Genomic DNA, 14688 nt, shown 5'->3' with positions numbered 1-14688 from the left:
CAATAGAATAATCCCTATACTAACGAAAGTGATCAACCACAATCAAAAAGGTTTCGTACCAGGCAGATTCATTCTAGATAATATCATATCAATGAACGAATTAATCAACTACTGTAATGATAAAAGAATTAACGGAATAATTACACTATATGATTTCGAAAAAGCTTTTGACTCGATCTCACACGGTTCAATACTCAGATCACTACAACACATATACATTCCAACCAATATAATCAACCTGATAATGAATCTACTCACCAAATCTGAAGCAAGAATTGAAATTAATGGTAGAACTACTATACCCTTTGAGATCAAAAGAGGAGTTAAACAAGGAGATCCACTATCACCCACCCTGTTCATCCTTGTAATAGAGGCTTTAGCTAGAAAAATTTTACAAGATGACCGAATTACTGGCCTTCCTCTAAACAACAGCAACCACAGAGAGAAATTCCAAAGCTTTGCAGACGACTCGGCTTCAATGGTCCCAGACTCTCAATAACTTGAATTAGTACTACAACACTTCAATTCATTTTGCAAAGCCACTTCCTCAAAACTAAACATCGACAAATCTTCATCAATTCTTATAGGCAACCCAGACAATACCAACCAAAGAATTCCAATATCTACAAATCCAGAAAGATACTTGGGATACTTCTTCACAGGCAAAGGGATAACAAGAAAAATGCCAGAAATATTAAACACAATAAGATCATCCTTAGTACTATGGAAAACCACTGACTCAACAATCAAAACCAAAACCAACATCCTCAAAGCATTCGCACTCTCTAAATTAACCTACTATTCATATGTAGAGAACTTTAAGGAAGAGGAATTAAACCAAATAAATAAATTAGTAGAATGGTTTTTATCGGCACCAAACAACAAAAATGCTAGTGGATTTCAAGTTATTAATTTAATGAGAACCAAAAGAGCAAGATATCCACTAAAAGTAGGGGGTTGGAACATTTGGAATATAGAATTGAGACAACTGGCGCAGAAACTTTGGATCATAAACCAGTTCATCCTAGCACTAGAAACCAAACAAACAAACTCATCGCATCACAAAAGCTGGGAATATCAGATCCAAAAAAACAAATTCACATCCAGATACCTAAAAGAAAACTTAGACGAATGGAACAAAATAAGAATCACAAAAGCAATCTTCAACAATAATCTCACATCCATAAAAAACGAAAATGGACAACCACTTTCACTGGTAGAATGGTATACCACAATTCAAGACCAAAATCCAACCATCCCTAAAACGGAATTCCAATCATCTCTAAACTTAAGAGGCTACAGCTATAATCAACTCTTCAACAACATACTGAAGATAAAAGACCCTAAAACAAGAGACACAATGTTTAGATTCCAGGCCAGATGCCTTCCAATAAACTACCTTCACAACAAACAATGCCCACTCTGCAAAGAAGATATGAGCAAAGACCCATACGGTCACCTGTTCTTCTCATGCAAGAAAACAAAACAATTCATAAAAATAAATAAACTCAAAAATTTCATCTATATTACCACAGGCAAAGGTAAAAACTGGCACCATACAAGAATTAGGCAAAATAACAATTTCATTAATAGAATAACTCCAAAATTATCACCGACAGCCAAAAAAGATCAAGAAGTGAATGCAGATTACGCCAACCACAGATTCCACAAAGAATACTTTGAATGGAACTATAAAGCAATAGACTATGATCTAACCAGATCATTCGCATATAGAAACCTAATGGCCCTTATCCTCCACAACATTTGGATTTGGATTTGCAATCAAATATACAGTGAAGATCCTTTAACAAATGAATCACTATCATACAGCTCCCTTCTAAAGAAATGGCACAAATTGGCCACTCTAGAATACATCAAAAAAGCAAAAGATCTGAAAAACTTATCAGCAAAAGACCATAATAATTTCAAAGATCCTAAGATCCTTCTCACCTCAACGATCAAGCTAAGAAAAACAACAGCTAATTACTATTGTATTCCAGAATCATCTCTCCCAAATATTATATCTTTCGATCAATTCATATGATTAAAATAACCCTTCAGCTTAAATGATAAGCCTATAAATAAATATTAAATAAAAACTCGTATTAACACAGATGGACATATATCAATCTAGTTAATCCAATATTAAAAAAAAAAAAAAAAAAAAAAAAAAAAATTTTAAAAATTAAATTCATGAAAAATTTTTAAAAAATTGAAAAATACAAACCTTTAATTCTCGAGAAACACACACAATAAAACATGCAATTGCTCCAAAAATACACAAATCTATTAGAATTCTGTTCGACATCGAAAAAAAAAAAAAAAAAAAACAAGTAAACCCTTTTGATTAATTTCCCGCTTTTTTTTTTTTTTTTTTTTTTTTTTTTTTTATGAAATTGAATTTTTTTTTTATTTTTTTTATCTTTTTTTTTTTATTTTTTTTTCATTCACTTCAATAACATAACATATTCATAAACTTTTATAAGTTTTTTTATTTTAAACCTTTTAATTTTATTTATTAAATAATTTTTTTTTGAAATTTTGAATTTAAAAAAAAAAAAAAAAATAATAACAACAACAGGTTAAGCATTTATTTGGAATGGATCAACACGTGAACCCATTTTCAGGATTTAACCCAATTTCATTATCATTTAGAGATGATGATAATTTATTAAATAATTTCAATCATCATCTTAGTACAGAATTTGGTAATTTGGATGAATTTGGATTAGGATCCAATAGAAGTAATAATGACCAATTCCTAAGTAGATTTTCAAATGTTAGTGATAAAGTCAATTTAAATAATGTTGGTAATGGATTTTTAGATGATACAAGAGTTGGTAGTAGTAGTGGTGGTGGTGGTGGTGGTAGTAGTGGTGGTAATAGAGTAGAGAATTATAGTTATGTTGGTAATATCACTGATAATGATTCAAGAAATCATAGAAATCAATCTGTATTATTTGATTCAAGAGTACCTGATAACAATGGTATCAACAACAACCACCACAACAATAATAATGGTAATAATGGTAATAATAATTTTGGTGATTCATTTCGTAATTCAGCATTACATAAACAAAATTCTTTCATCAGTAGTATAAAGAATCTACATAATCAAAGATTATCACAAGATAGTTTCATTAATAAACATTTATCAAGATATCAACAATCACCATCACATCAAAATTCACAACAACCACAATTACAACAACAAACACAAAACCAACCAAATCAAAATTTTCAAAATAGTTTACCATTCGATAATTTTAATGGTGACGATAATATTTTACGTGATACAACATTCTCATTTAATGTTTCAAATCCAAGTAAGTTTTATTCTCATATGATAATAGTAATAAATATTATATATATTATATATTATTATATTAACATGATACTAATATTGGTTTGAATTTTATTTTATTATGAATTAATTTAGACATAGATATTAATGATGTTGATTTCTATGGTTCACAAAATAATAGATTTAATAAAGATTTTATAAATAATCATAATAATAATCCAAATATTGATAATATTGGAAATACTAGACAAAATGGTAGTAATCAATTCACTGACATTAATGGACAAAGTGTCATTGATACATCTTTAATGTATTCACCAGCAACAAATTACCAAGGTGACGATGATGATGATGATGATGACCATAATAATAATAATAATAATATTAATAATGATGGTTATCAAAATAGTATTAATAATAAAAGTCAAAATTATAATAATAGTTATAATAATTATAGTTATCAACATCAATACCAAGAACCACATGTCGAAGTTTATGAAGATGACCAATATCTGGATAATAATGATAACGACAATAATCATAATGATAATAATAATAATAATAATGGTAATGATAATTATAAAGATGATCAAATGAATCATCAATCTTTAAATAATAGTAATCAAGCTTTCATTCAAGATAATGGTGAAGCTAAAACACCTGGTACCTATTTTCAATATAAATCACCACATATGGGTAGATTATCAGGTACTGGGTCTGGTATTGAGTTTGGCGAAACTATAAATGATGATGATCATTATGAAAGAAATAAAAATGAAAACAATAATGATAATAATGAATTAAATTTTAGTAGAAATCAAAGTATGAATGACCCTACTGCTGATAATAATAATAATATTATTAATAATAACAATAGCATAAATCAAACATTTGGAAATAGTGGAAATCAAAGTATGAATGGTGGTGGTGGTGGTGGTGGTTATCAAAATACTCCAAATGGTACAACACCAAATCACAATAGTGGCCATAATCAAAGTATGAATGGTGGTGTTAGTGGTAGAATGAATAATTATGTATCACCAATTCTAACAAATATTAGTGGTGATGTTAGTAATAGAACTGGTCAAAATGATACAACATTTGCTTCAATTGGTGTTCCAAATGATCCTTCTCATGTTGGTTATACACCTACAAGAGGTAATTTAGATTATGATACTTATCAAAGATTAAAAGAAAGATATTTAAATCCAAAACAACAACAACAACAACCATCACAACCACAACTACAACCACAACTACAACACCAACATCAACAACCTCAACAATCAAAACAACAACCTCAACCATCACAAATTCAACCTAAATCACCAAAAATTAAAAATAATTCATTCTTAATATCTTCATTAATAAATAATTCTCAATATCAACAAAAAATGCAACAACAAGAACAAGAACAAGAACAACCAAATAGACCAAAAACACCACAACACCAACAACAACAACGTCCAAGAACACCCCAACAACAGCAACAACAACAACAACACATTGAAGACATTAATGAAGAAAATTATGACGATGGCATAATTAAATATCCAATGGTAGTAATTGAAAAGAGAATAGATTTAGGAAAATGTGAATTAGAGTGGATTTTAAGTAGAGATATAATTGTAACAAATCCACATTCAAAACCTGTAACATTATCAAATATTAATATTTTTGGATTAGATAAAGATGCTTTTAGAATAATAGTTTCTGATAAAACCAATAATAACAATAATACACCATCGAATAATGGTCTCAAACAAGGTGAATTGGCACCATTTCCACCAATAATTATAATTCAACCATTATCACATATATTCTTAAAGGTTGAATATATACCAAATGTTGATAATTTACCAAAACCAGAATCAAATGGTATACATTATGCAAATTTAGTATTGACCTGTAGTGGAACAGTTCCATTGAATTTAAATGATAGTGAGACTGAAGATGAATTTAGAATTCAATATATACCACAAAGTGGTGTTTACAATCTATCCATCCCAATCAATGCAACACCAACTGCTGATATTTTAAATCATGAAGATTTATTTTATAGTTATAATAATTGGGATATGGGTGAATGTAATTCTAATGATACTTTAACTTCAAATCTTTCTTTAAAATCTCAAAGTATGTATATTTTTATTTTTATTATTATTAAAAATTTATATATATGTTTACATACTAATAATTCTTTTTTTAATTTATTTTTTTTTAACTTATAGATGGTCAAAAATTAACATATGAAATAAATGGTGAAGGATTTTCATTTGAAAAATTATCAAATGATCAAATCTCTCTTAAATTCAATTTACCAGAAAAACAAATTTATAATGCGAATGCAACCATTATTGATCAATTAACTGGTCAAAAGAAATTAATTAAATTATCGGCAACTATTACTAATAATCATCATAATAATAATAATATTGATAATAACAATAATAATTCTAAAACACCAACCTCACAAAAACCATTAATAATTGATCCATCACCAACACAATCACCATCAACATTATTATCACAACAACAAAAACTTGAAAAAATTGAAAAATCAAAATCATTTACACCAAAATTCATATTGAAAAAGGAAAAACTAAATGATGATAGTAGTAGTATTGGTAGTAGTAGTGATGATAATGATAATGAAGATTATGAAAATATTGATAATAATAGTAGAGTACCATTAAGTATTTCAAATTATGTTTTAGAGAATGGTATTAAATTAGTATATGAAGAAAGAAAGAAAATCTATCCAATTGAAACTTTATCAATGTATTGTAATTTTAATAGTTATAATAAAATTAATAATAATAATAATGAATTAATTGATATTGAATGCATTTCAACACAACCAGATGTATTTTCAATTAGTCCATCAATATTTTCAGTTGAACCAAATTCAATGATACCATTACAAATTAAGTATCAACCAAATAATAATATTCAATTACAACGTGCAGCAATTATAATTTCAACACCATCAATAACAAAGGAAAAGATTAAAATCGATGTTATTGGTATAACCGTACCATTAGATTCAACTTTATATATGCCATCATCACCACCTTCTCCAACTTATCAGTCAAAGAGATTTAATAATATACGTAAAGATAATTACTATCAGGATAGTAATAAACTTTTACCATCAACTAAAATCATCTCTGACGATCAAGATAATTTAAATAATATCAATAATTCAAGTGTTATTTTTCATAACGATGACGATGATGATGATAATAATAATAATTTACCACCATCACTTTATTGTAATAGAAAAGTGGTTAATTTTGGTGGTGTTAAATTAGGTGATACAAAGAGTGTACTTATAACATTAACTAGTACATTACCACATGCATTACATTTGAATGCAACATTTAAACAAAATGATCATAGTGGTAGTAGTAGTAGTAATAATAGTCATTCATTCTTTAGTATTGGTAATGGTGAACAATTATTAATTAGTCCACATTCAAAGACTGAAGTAGAGATAATTTATACACCACTTTCAATATCACCACATGGTAGTGTAGTTGTTTTCTCATCATTGAATAAACAACTATCATTCTCAATACCGGTTCTTGGTTATGGTGGTTCCGCTAAAATGGAAGTTGCTTCTTCTGCTCGTAATTTAGATTCAATTGATAATACAAGTGGTTCAAACAACAATAATAATAATAATATTGTATTATATGTTAATAAGCAAAGTACTGATGGTAAATCTGTTTATTGTAAATTTACAGTTAAAAATACAGGTCAACGTTCAGGTTTTGTTAGAGCTATTTCATTTTATCCAAATTCAAAATCAACTATTAAACCAGATCGTGTTTCAATTGGTGTTGGTGAACAAGTTGATTTCCGTTTAGAAATTCATCCAAATAGCAGCAGTGGTGGCGGTAGTATCAATAATTTATTATCACAATTAAATGGATCATTAATGAATTCAACAATATCACCAGGTAAAGTTAAATTATATTTTGGTGATGAAATTTCACGTCAAAGAAAGATTAGATCAGTTCATAATAGATTGGAAAATCTTAAAACTGATTCAATGGATTCAACAAGTAAAGAGGTTTCATTTGATGATGAATTCTTATTTGATTTCAAATTTAAAGAAGAAGAAATTCAAGATATTCAATTTAAAGAAACTTTTATCAATGAAAATTCTCAACAAATTAATGATTCAAATAGTCAAAATCATAATTTCGATTTAGATGATTATGATGATGTTGAATTATTCTTTAATAATTTATCAAGTATTAAAATAACTCCAATAATTGGTAATCCACCAACAAAACAAAATAATAATATTAATAATAATAATAATAATAATAATAATAAAATGAATAATAATAATAATAATAATAATAATAATAATAATAATAATAATAATGATATTTTTAGTAATTTACCACCATCTACTAAAAAAACAACTACATCAACAACAACAACAACAACAACAGCAACACCAATTAATGGAAGAGAATTTGAACTTTCAGAAATGGATTTAAACAATACACCATTTAAAGCGACAATCAATTTACCATTTCCAACAAATTCGGTTTTAAATGCAAACACCACTTCATTTAATGCAGCAACCACCAACATTCCTCCTACAACATCAGCTTCGAATAATACAAACTTAAAATCAATTTTAAAAAAACCTCAACCTTCAGTTTATAACAATACAAATAATAATAATAATAATAATGAAAATAATTTATTCAATACATTTGAAAATACATTAAGATTTAACCCAACTGTTACTACAACTACAGATGGTATAAAAAAGAGTGAAGAAGTTAGACATTACCATATTCATCAATTTGAACCTGACCAACAACCACCACCACAACAACAAAGAAAGCAACAACAACAACAACAACAACCACCACAACAACAACAACCCAAACAACATACAAATGGAATTTTATTCTTTTATGATAATAAAATAACATTTGGTATTGTTCAAATTGGACAATCTTCAACAAACAAAGTATCAATATCAAATGCCTCAAATGCAACTTTAAATGTTAGATTAAGTTTACCATCACCATCACCATTCATATTGAATCATCATACCATAACATTAAATCCAAAGACTACAACCAAAGTCCCAATCATTTTCAAACCAAAAGAAATTGGAACTTTCTCTCAATCACTTAAAGTGGAATCAATTCCAAAAACTTTAAATGATCCAATATTATCTGATACTTGTGAATTAATTAGTGAAAGTAAATCAATTCCTTTTTAAGTAATTTTAAATAAAAAATAAAAAAAAATTAAAAAAAATAAAAAAAAAAATTAAAAAATTGACTGTCAAATCACCCGGCCAAAACAGTTCTTGCGTCCGAATTTTTAATTTATTTTTGTTTTTTATTTTATTTTTTTTTATTTTTTTTATTTTTTTTATTTTATTTTTTTTTTTTTTTGGATGTGCACATAAATTTTTTTTTTTTTTTTTTTTTCATTTTTTTTTTTTTTTTTAAATTACTTTTAAAATAAGAAAATGGTTTATAAATTAGTTTTAATTAGACATGGTGAATCAACATGGAATAAAGAGAATAAATTCACAGGTTGGACAGATGTTGATCTTTCAGAGAAAGGTGTTCAAGAAGCTCATGAAGCAGGTAAAAGATTATTAAAAGCAGGTTTTACATTTGATATTGCCTACACAAGTGTTTTAAAGAGAGCAATTCGTACCCTTTGGATCCTCTTAGAAGAATTGAACCTTTATTGGATTCCAGTTTCAAGACAATGGAGATTAAATGAACGTATGTATGGTTCACTTCAAGGTTTAAATAAATCAGAAACTGCCGCAAAATATGGTGAAGATCAAGTATTAATCTGGAGAAGATCTTATGATATCCCACCACCAGCCCTCGAAGAATCTGATGAACGTTATCCAGGTAATGATCCACGTTATGCTAAATTAGATAAATCTGATCTCCCAAAAACTGAATGTCTTAAAGATACTGTTGAAAGATTTTTACCACTTTGGAATGATACTATTGCTCCAACAATTAAGTATGTATTCTTTAATAATAATAATATTAATTAATAATAATAATAATTTTAATATATATATACTAATTTTAAATGAACATTTATTTATATTATATAGATCAGGTCAAAAAGTTTTAATTGCTGCTCATGGTAATTCAATTAGAGCTTTAGTTAAATATTTAGATAACATTGCTGATGATAAGATTGTATCAATGGATATTCCAACTGGTATCCCATTAGTATATGAATTGGATGAAAACCTTAAACCAATTAAACACTACTACCTTGCTGATGAATCAGAATTAAATGCTGCTATCCAAGCTGTTGCCAATCAAGGTAAAGCTAAATAAACATTAAAAATAATAAAAAATATAAAAAAATAAAAAGAATATTTTTAATTTATTTTTGTTATTATTTTTTTCAATTTATTTGTTTTTTTAAAAAAAAAAAAAAAAAAAAAAAAAGATATATATTTATTTATTTATTTATTTAAAATTTATTTATTTTTAATTATTTATTTTATTTATTTTTATAATTAAAATGCTCAAAAAATATATTATTTTTTATTTCATTAAAAATATCAACTAAATTATAAATTATTGAGATATCTCTTAATATTTCAAATAAAGTATTTATTTGAAATACACCATAACTTTCTAAATTATTTATATTATTACCAAAATTTAATTTTTCATTAAAAAAGTGAGGATAATTTGATTTTAAGTATTGGAATAGTTTTAAATGACCATTTTTTAAAGCACCAGCTAAAATGACAAATAAAAAAAAACTATAAAAATAAAAAAAAGAAGTTCTATTAAAATTTGAGAAATCCATTAATTTTAATAAAGTCTCTAATGATTTTATATCACCTCTTTCACCAATTGCACTTATAATTTTATGAATTAAATGATTTTGAGGTTTATTGAAAATTATTGGATCTAATGTATTCAATTTTGGGAATATATCATTTAACTTTAATTTATTATGATTATAGTATTGGTATAATGGTATAATAACAAGTTTTGCATCTATTCCAATCTCTGTTGAACCATAATTACTATCACATCTATTTGATTGAATATCATGTTTTTTATTTCTTATAACCCAATTATACTTTAATAAACATGAATCGTAATTGAATTTATCAAATGAACCATTACCACAGATATAGTTATATTGCTTATTTATTGGTGTACAATTAACTAATTGAATGAATTGATTTAATGATAAATCAATATTACTTCTTTTCCATACATTAATTCTTTCATAACAATATTCAAAATCTTTTATATTATTATAAATAAATAATAATGATTCAATTGAATAATTTATTGGATCATTAATAGTTGTATCAATTGAACTAATTAATTCTTTATAAATATTATTATAATTACTTTTAATATGATACATTAAATTTAATGGTTCACCACCACCACCATTATTTTTCAAAATTAAACAATTATTTAAATTAATTTGATTTTTAAATAATAAATTACTATTAATAAAAAAATCAAAAGTAGTTGTTGATTTTATATGGTCAAGTAAATCAATTGGTAGTAAATCTTTCTCGTTTTTAATAATATCTTTTAGATTTTTATAAAATATTGAAATAAATTCAATGTAATCAAAGTGTAATAATGTTATAATTAAATTTAATGGTTTAATTATTGGTCTTTTTGAATCTTTTAAACTTTGAATTATATTTTCAATTGCTTGATTAATGAATTTAGTTTGAATTTCTTTTTCATTTTGACAATATGAAAATAATTGAAACAAGTTACTTAAATAAGAAGAATTTGGTAAAATATTTTCAAATGAACCTAATTGGAATGGTAATTGTTTATCTTTTGCTGATTTACATAATGAATAATCATTAAAATATTTACATTTGAAAAATATAAAATTATCTTTAAAAACTGTTGAATAATCTGTAAATGTTAATAACATTTTAAATAGTTTAAAAATGTAATCGCTATCAGTATCACTTGTTGATATTGAATGAACCAATGATTCAATTGATTTAGGTTTTAAATTTTGTTCAATTTCAATTAATTTTTCAAAACTTAAAAAATCAATTAATGGATTTGGTAAATATGTTTGAAGTTCACCTTCAAATCCCATAAATTTATCACTGATTTCTTTCTTTTTTAAAGTTTTTAAATAAGTATCAAATAAATTTGTAAATTGTAATATCATTGAAATTGTTTTACATGATTCTAAAAGATGTTTAACTTTTAATTCTTTAATATCAATTTTAAAAATATCTTGATTAATATTATTCATTTCTTTTGGTGGTATAAATTTTAAGTCAATCAATAATAATTTAACTGATTTATTTATAATTTTAAATTTTGATGTGGTTGATATTTGAGATGATGGTAATGGTGATTGTGATTGTGATGATAAAGATAAAGTTGAAAATGTTTCAGAGGTTTCAAAAGTTGATGGTGAAATTTTAAAAGTAAAATCTTTAAACATTGGTGAATTTGAATTTAAAAATGTATAATTTTTCCAAACTTTTCCAATTAATTCATGTTTTTTAAAATTTGATTCCTTTTTTAATCGATTAAAAATTAATTTAGCTGTTTTAATTGAACCTTCTGATATTGCATCACAAAAATCTTCGACAGTTATTTGAACAGAGTTTACATTTTGAAAAATTCTAAATGCACATTCATTATCATCTTTTATTATTTGTTTTTTTGTTTCAATTTTTAAATCGAATTTACCATCGTCCTCCATTGATAATGGTAAAATGGAAGGAGTATAACCATTGGCAAAAAATGTTTTTTCATTTGATATGAAATTTTGATTATAATTTTTGAAAAGGTTTTGATAAAATTCTGTATCATTTTTTATAACTTTAAAAATTGATTTTCTATCATTTGGATCTTCAGTGGGTGGTTTATAATTTTGAAATTTTCTTTTTTTTAAAAATGGTAGAAAATCAATCAAAGTTTCACCTCTTTTAACTTTATATTTTAATAGTTCAATTAAATTATTCTTTATTAAAAATTGAACGGAACAAATTTCATCATACTTGTAAATTTTATTTTGAATCTTTGATTTATCATTTAAAAATGAAAATATGTATGTTTTTAAAAATTTATTTTTAATTACTTTCCAAAATAATTTTTCATTTTCATTATATTCTTGTTTTTGTTGTTTTTGTTGTTTTTGTTGTTGTTGTTGTTGTTGTTGTTGTTGTTGTTGTTGTTGTTGTTGTTGTTGTTGTTGTTGTTGTGGCTCGCCTTGATGTTCTCCTTTTTCTTTTGGTATTTGAATTTTGGATTTTTGTAGCTTGAGTTCATGCTGATCATTCTGACCATATGTATTTTGTATTTGTTTATTTTTTATTCTTTTCACCATTATTTTTTAAAAAATAATTTATTAAAAAAATAATAAATAAAATAAAAAAAAAAACTTTTTTTATTTGTGAAAAAAAAGTGGGATTTTTTTTTTGTAATTTTAAAAGAAAAAAATTTCAATTAAATTTGAAAATTTTTTATAAAAATAAAAAACAAGATTAATTATTTATTTAAATGGATGTTTATATATTTTATGGAATTTCAAATTTAAAATTGTAAAAAACATCTTTGTCATTATCAATAGAGCCATACAACAAAATTTTCATAAAATACCCACTTTTTTTTTTTTTTGAATTGGATAACGCAATTATTATTTGCTTCTCCTTGAGATGCTAGATCTCATTTTATTTTTTTTTTTTTTTTACAGGGTCTTTTTGATTAAAACATCTTTTTTGTCCAAACTTTTTTCTAAATCTTTTTTTATTTTATCGTCTGGTTCGTGATTGATGTTTATGACGTATTTGAATTGTTTTTTTTTTAATTGAGTTTTATCCACAATTTCGCTTATTTTTTGTAGGCATTTGTGTTGCTTAATATTTGTGGTGTTGTTTGTGATTTTCATTTTATTTTCTTTCTATCTTTTTTATTTTTCTGATTAACCTGGGTTTTTTTTTTTTTTTTTTTTTTTTTTTTTTTTTTTTTTTTATTTATAGAAAGTACTGAGTGAATTATTGTATTTTTTGAGATGTTTAGGAAGTTCTATTGCGGGTGTTGATGATGATTTGTGACACCCCTTGTCCTGTTTTATCAATTGGTGCGTGGTGTGTTATTTTGTTTTTATATTGTTGATTTATTGAGTAAATTTTATTTGTTTTTATATTTGTTTCAGTTAGAAGTGCTGCGTCCAGCTTGTTGTTGTCTAAAACGGTGTTTATTATGCTGGCAGATTGGATGGTGTTGGATCCTTGGACGTTCCAAACACCTATTCTTATTGTGTTTTTCTTTATAGTTTTATTTGGGGTAGATTTTTATCTACCTTTTGAAGTTTCTGGTTTATTTTGTCTTCTAACTGATCTTTACTTTGTTCATTGTGTTGTTGGTCTTGTGTGTTTGTGGGGTTTTTTGATTTATTGATTTGTTTTAGAATTTCCTTGTTGAAGTTGTCTATATCTTCATCCATTTTTGTTTTTATGCTTTTTTGTCCATATTCACCCAATTTTGGTTTGACTGGTGTTTTGTTGGTCTTGTTTGTTTTGTCTTGTTGTTTCTTTTTTGGTGTGTTTAACAATTTACTTGGTGAATCGATAATTTTCGATGGTGTACCATAGGTTGGGCTGAAACTCATGATATGTTTTATTGGAGAGGAGAAGAACCATTGATTTGAAGGGATTGAAAGTGGGAATTCTATTTTTCTTATTGCATCAGTGTTTGGGCTGGTGAAGTCGAAGATATCATTTGCCTCTCTAAGTTTTTCTTCCGTTGTTAGTCCCTTTGTTTCGCCGTGTTGTTTTATTGGTGTATTGTATGGAGATGGTGGTTCGATAGGTTTTTCTGATTTTGTTTTAATTTCTTGATTGTTTATCGATTGTGTATTGATCTCATTCTCTATTCTTGTTAGTTCATCTACGTTTTCTAGTGATGCTTCTATTACCTTTTGAGCTGTATCATCTAGGGCCATAAATGTTTTATCATTAGATGAGGATGTGATTGGTGGGATAATGATTGTTCTTTTTCCTTGTTTTGGTATTTGTTCTGATGTAGATTGTGGTTGTTGTTCATCTGATTGTTTTTTATTTTTGTTTTCTTCTTGATTTTCTGGTAATGAGGTTTGATCTCTCCATCCTTTGTTGGAGTGTCCAATTAATGTTAGATTGTCTAGTTCAATGATAGTGTCAAATTCTTCTACGACTCTTTTCACTGTTTTGATAATTAGAGTTTCGCCTTTAATTTCTGATTTAATTAGTTTACATCCTTCATTTTCTATTACCCATTCTATTTCTGTGAGTGATTTATACCAATCAAAATCTGTATACATATTTTTTGGTCTTATAGTGGTTATAAAGT

The 14688-nt window shown here is 25.7% G+C and overlaps 6 protein-coding genes across 6 annotated transcripts; 4 read left to right on the top strand and 2 right to left on the bottom strand.

The window, feature by feature from the left end:
- Positions 1-91: 91 nt before the first annotated feature.
- Positions 92-499, top strand: DDB_G0285317 (hypothetical protein; the record flags this gene model as incomplete). The annotated part of the gene is made up of 1 exon (XM_633200.1): positions 92-499. One exon carries the CDS (start codon positions 92-94, stop codon positions 497-499), a length of 408 nt encoding a protein of 135 aa, XP_638292.1.
- A 183-nt stretch (positions 500-682) lies between these two features.
- Positions 683-2044, top strand: DDB_G0285315 (hypothetical protein; the record flags this gene model as incomplete). Its single annotated transcript, XM_633199.1, has 1 exon — positions 683-2044. One exon carries the CDS (start codon positions 683-685, stop codon positions 2042-2044), a length of 1362 nt encoding a protein of 453 aa, XP_638291.1.
- A 555-nt stretch (positions 2045-2599) lies between these two features.
- Positions 2600-8564, top strand: DDB_G0285313 (hypothetical protein; the record flags this gene model as incomplete). The annotated part of the gene is made up of 3 exons (XM_633198.1): positions 2600-3326; positions 3440-5440; positions 5536-8564. The coding sequence occupies 3 exons, from the start codon at positions 2600-2602 to the stop codon at positions 8562-8564; spliced, it is 5757 nt and encodes a 1918-aa protein (XP_638290.1).
- Positions 8565-8819: 255 nt separating this feature from the next.
- Positions 8820-9666, top strand: gpmA (phosphoglycerate mutase; the record flags this gene model as incomplete). The annotated part of the gene is made up of 2 exons (XM_633197.1): positions 8820-9337; positions 9435-9666. The coding sequence occupies 2 exons, from the start codon at positions 8820-8822 to the stop codon at positions 9664-9666; spliced, it is 750 nt and encodes a 249-aa protein (XP_638289.1).
- A 169-nt stretch (positions 9667-9835) lies between these two features.
- Positions 9836-12685, bottom strand: DDB_G0285309 (hypothetical protein; the record flags this gene model as incomplete). The annotated part of the gene is made up of 1 exon (XM_633196.1): positions 9836-12685. One exon carries the CDS (start codon positions 12683-12685, stop codon positions 9836-9838), a length of 2850 nt encoding a protein of 949 aa, XP_638288.1.
- A 942-nt stretch (positions 12686-13627) lies between these two features.
- DDB_G0285307 (hypothetical protein) lies at positions 13628-14688 on the bottom strand (the record flags this gene model as incomplete). Its single annotated transcript, XM_633195.1, has 1 exon — positions 13628-14688. A coding segment is annotated over one exon (1061 nt), but the record flags the coding sequence as incomplete, so codon positions are not given.

The sequence above is a fragment of the Dictyostelium discoideum genome (genome assembly GCF_000004695.1).
Source record: "Dictyostelium discoideum AX4 chromosome 4 chromosome, whole genome shotgun sequence".
Lineage (NCBI taxonomy): Eukaryota > Evosea > Eumycetozoa > Dictyosteliales > Dictyosteliaceae > Dictyostelium > Dictyostelium discoideum.
Note: the sequence above shows the minus strand (reverse complement) of the source record. Positions and strands in the feature narration are given on the sequence as shown.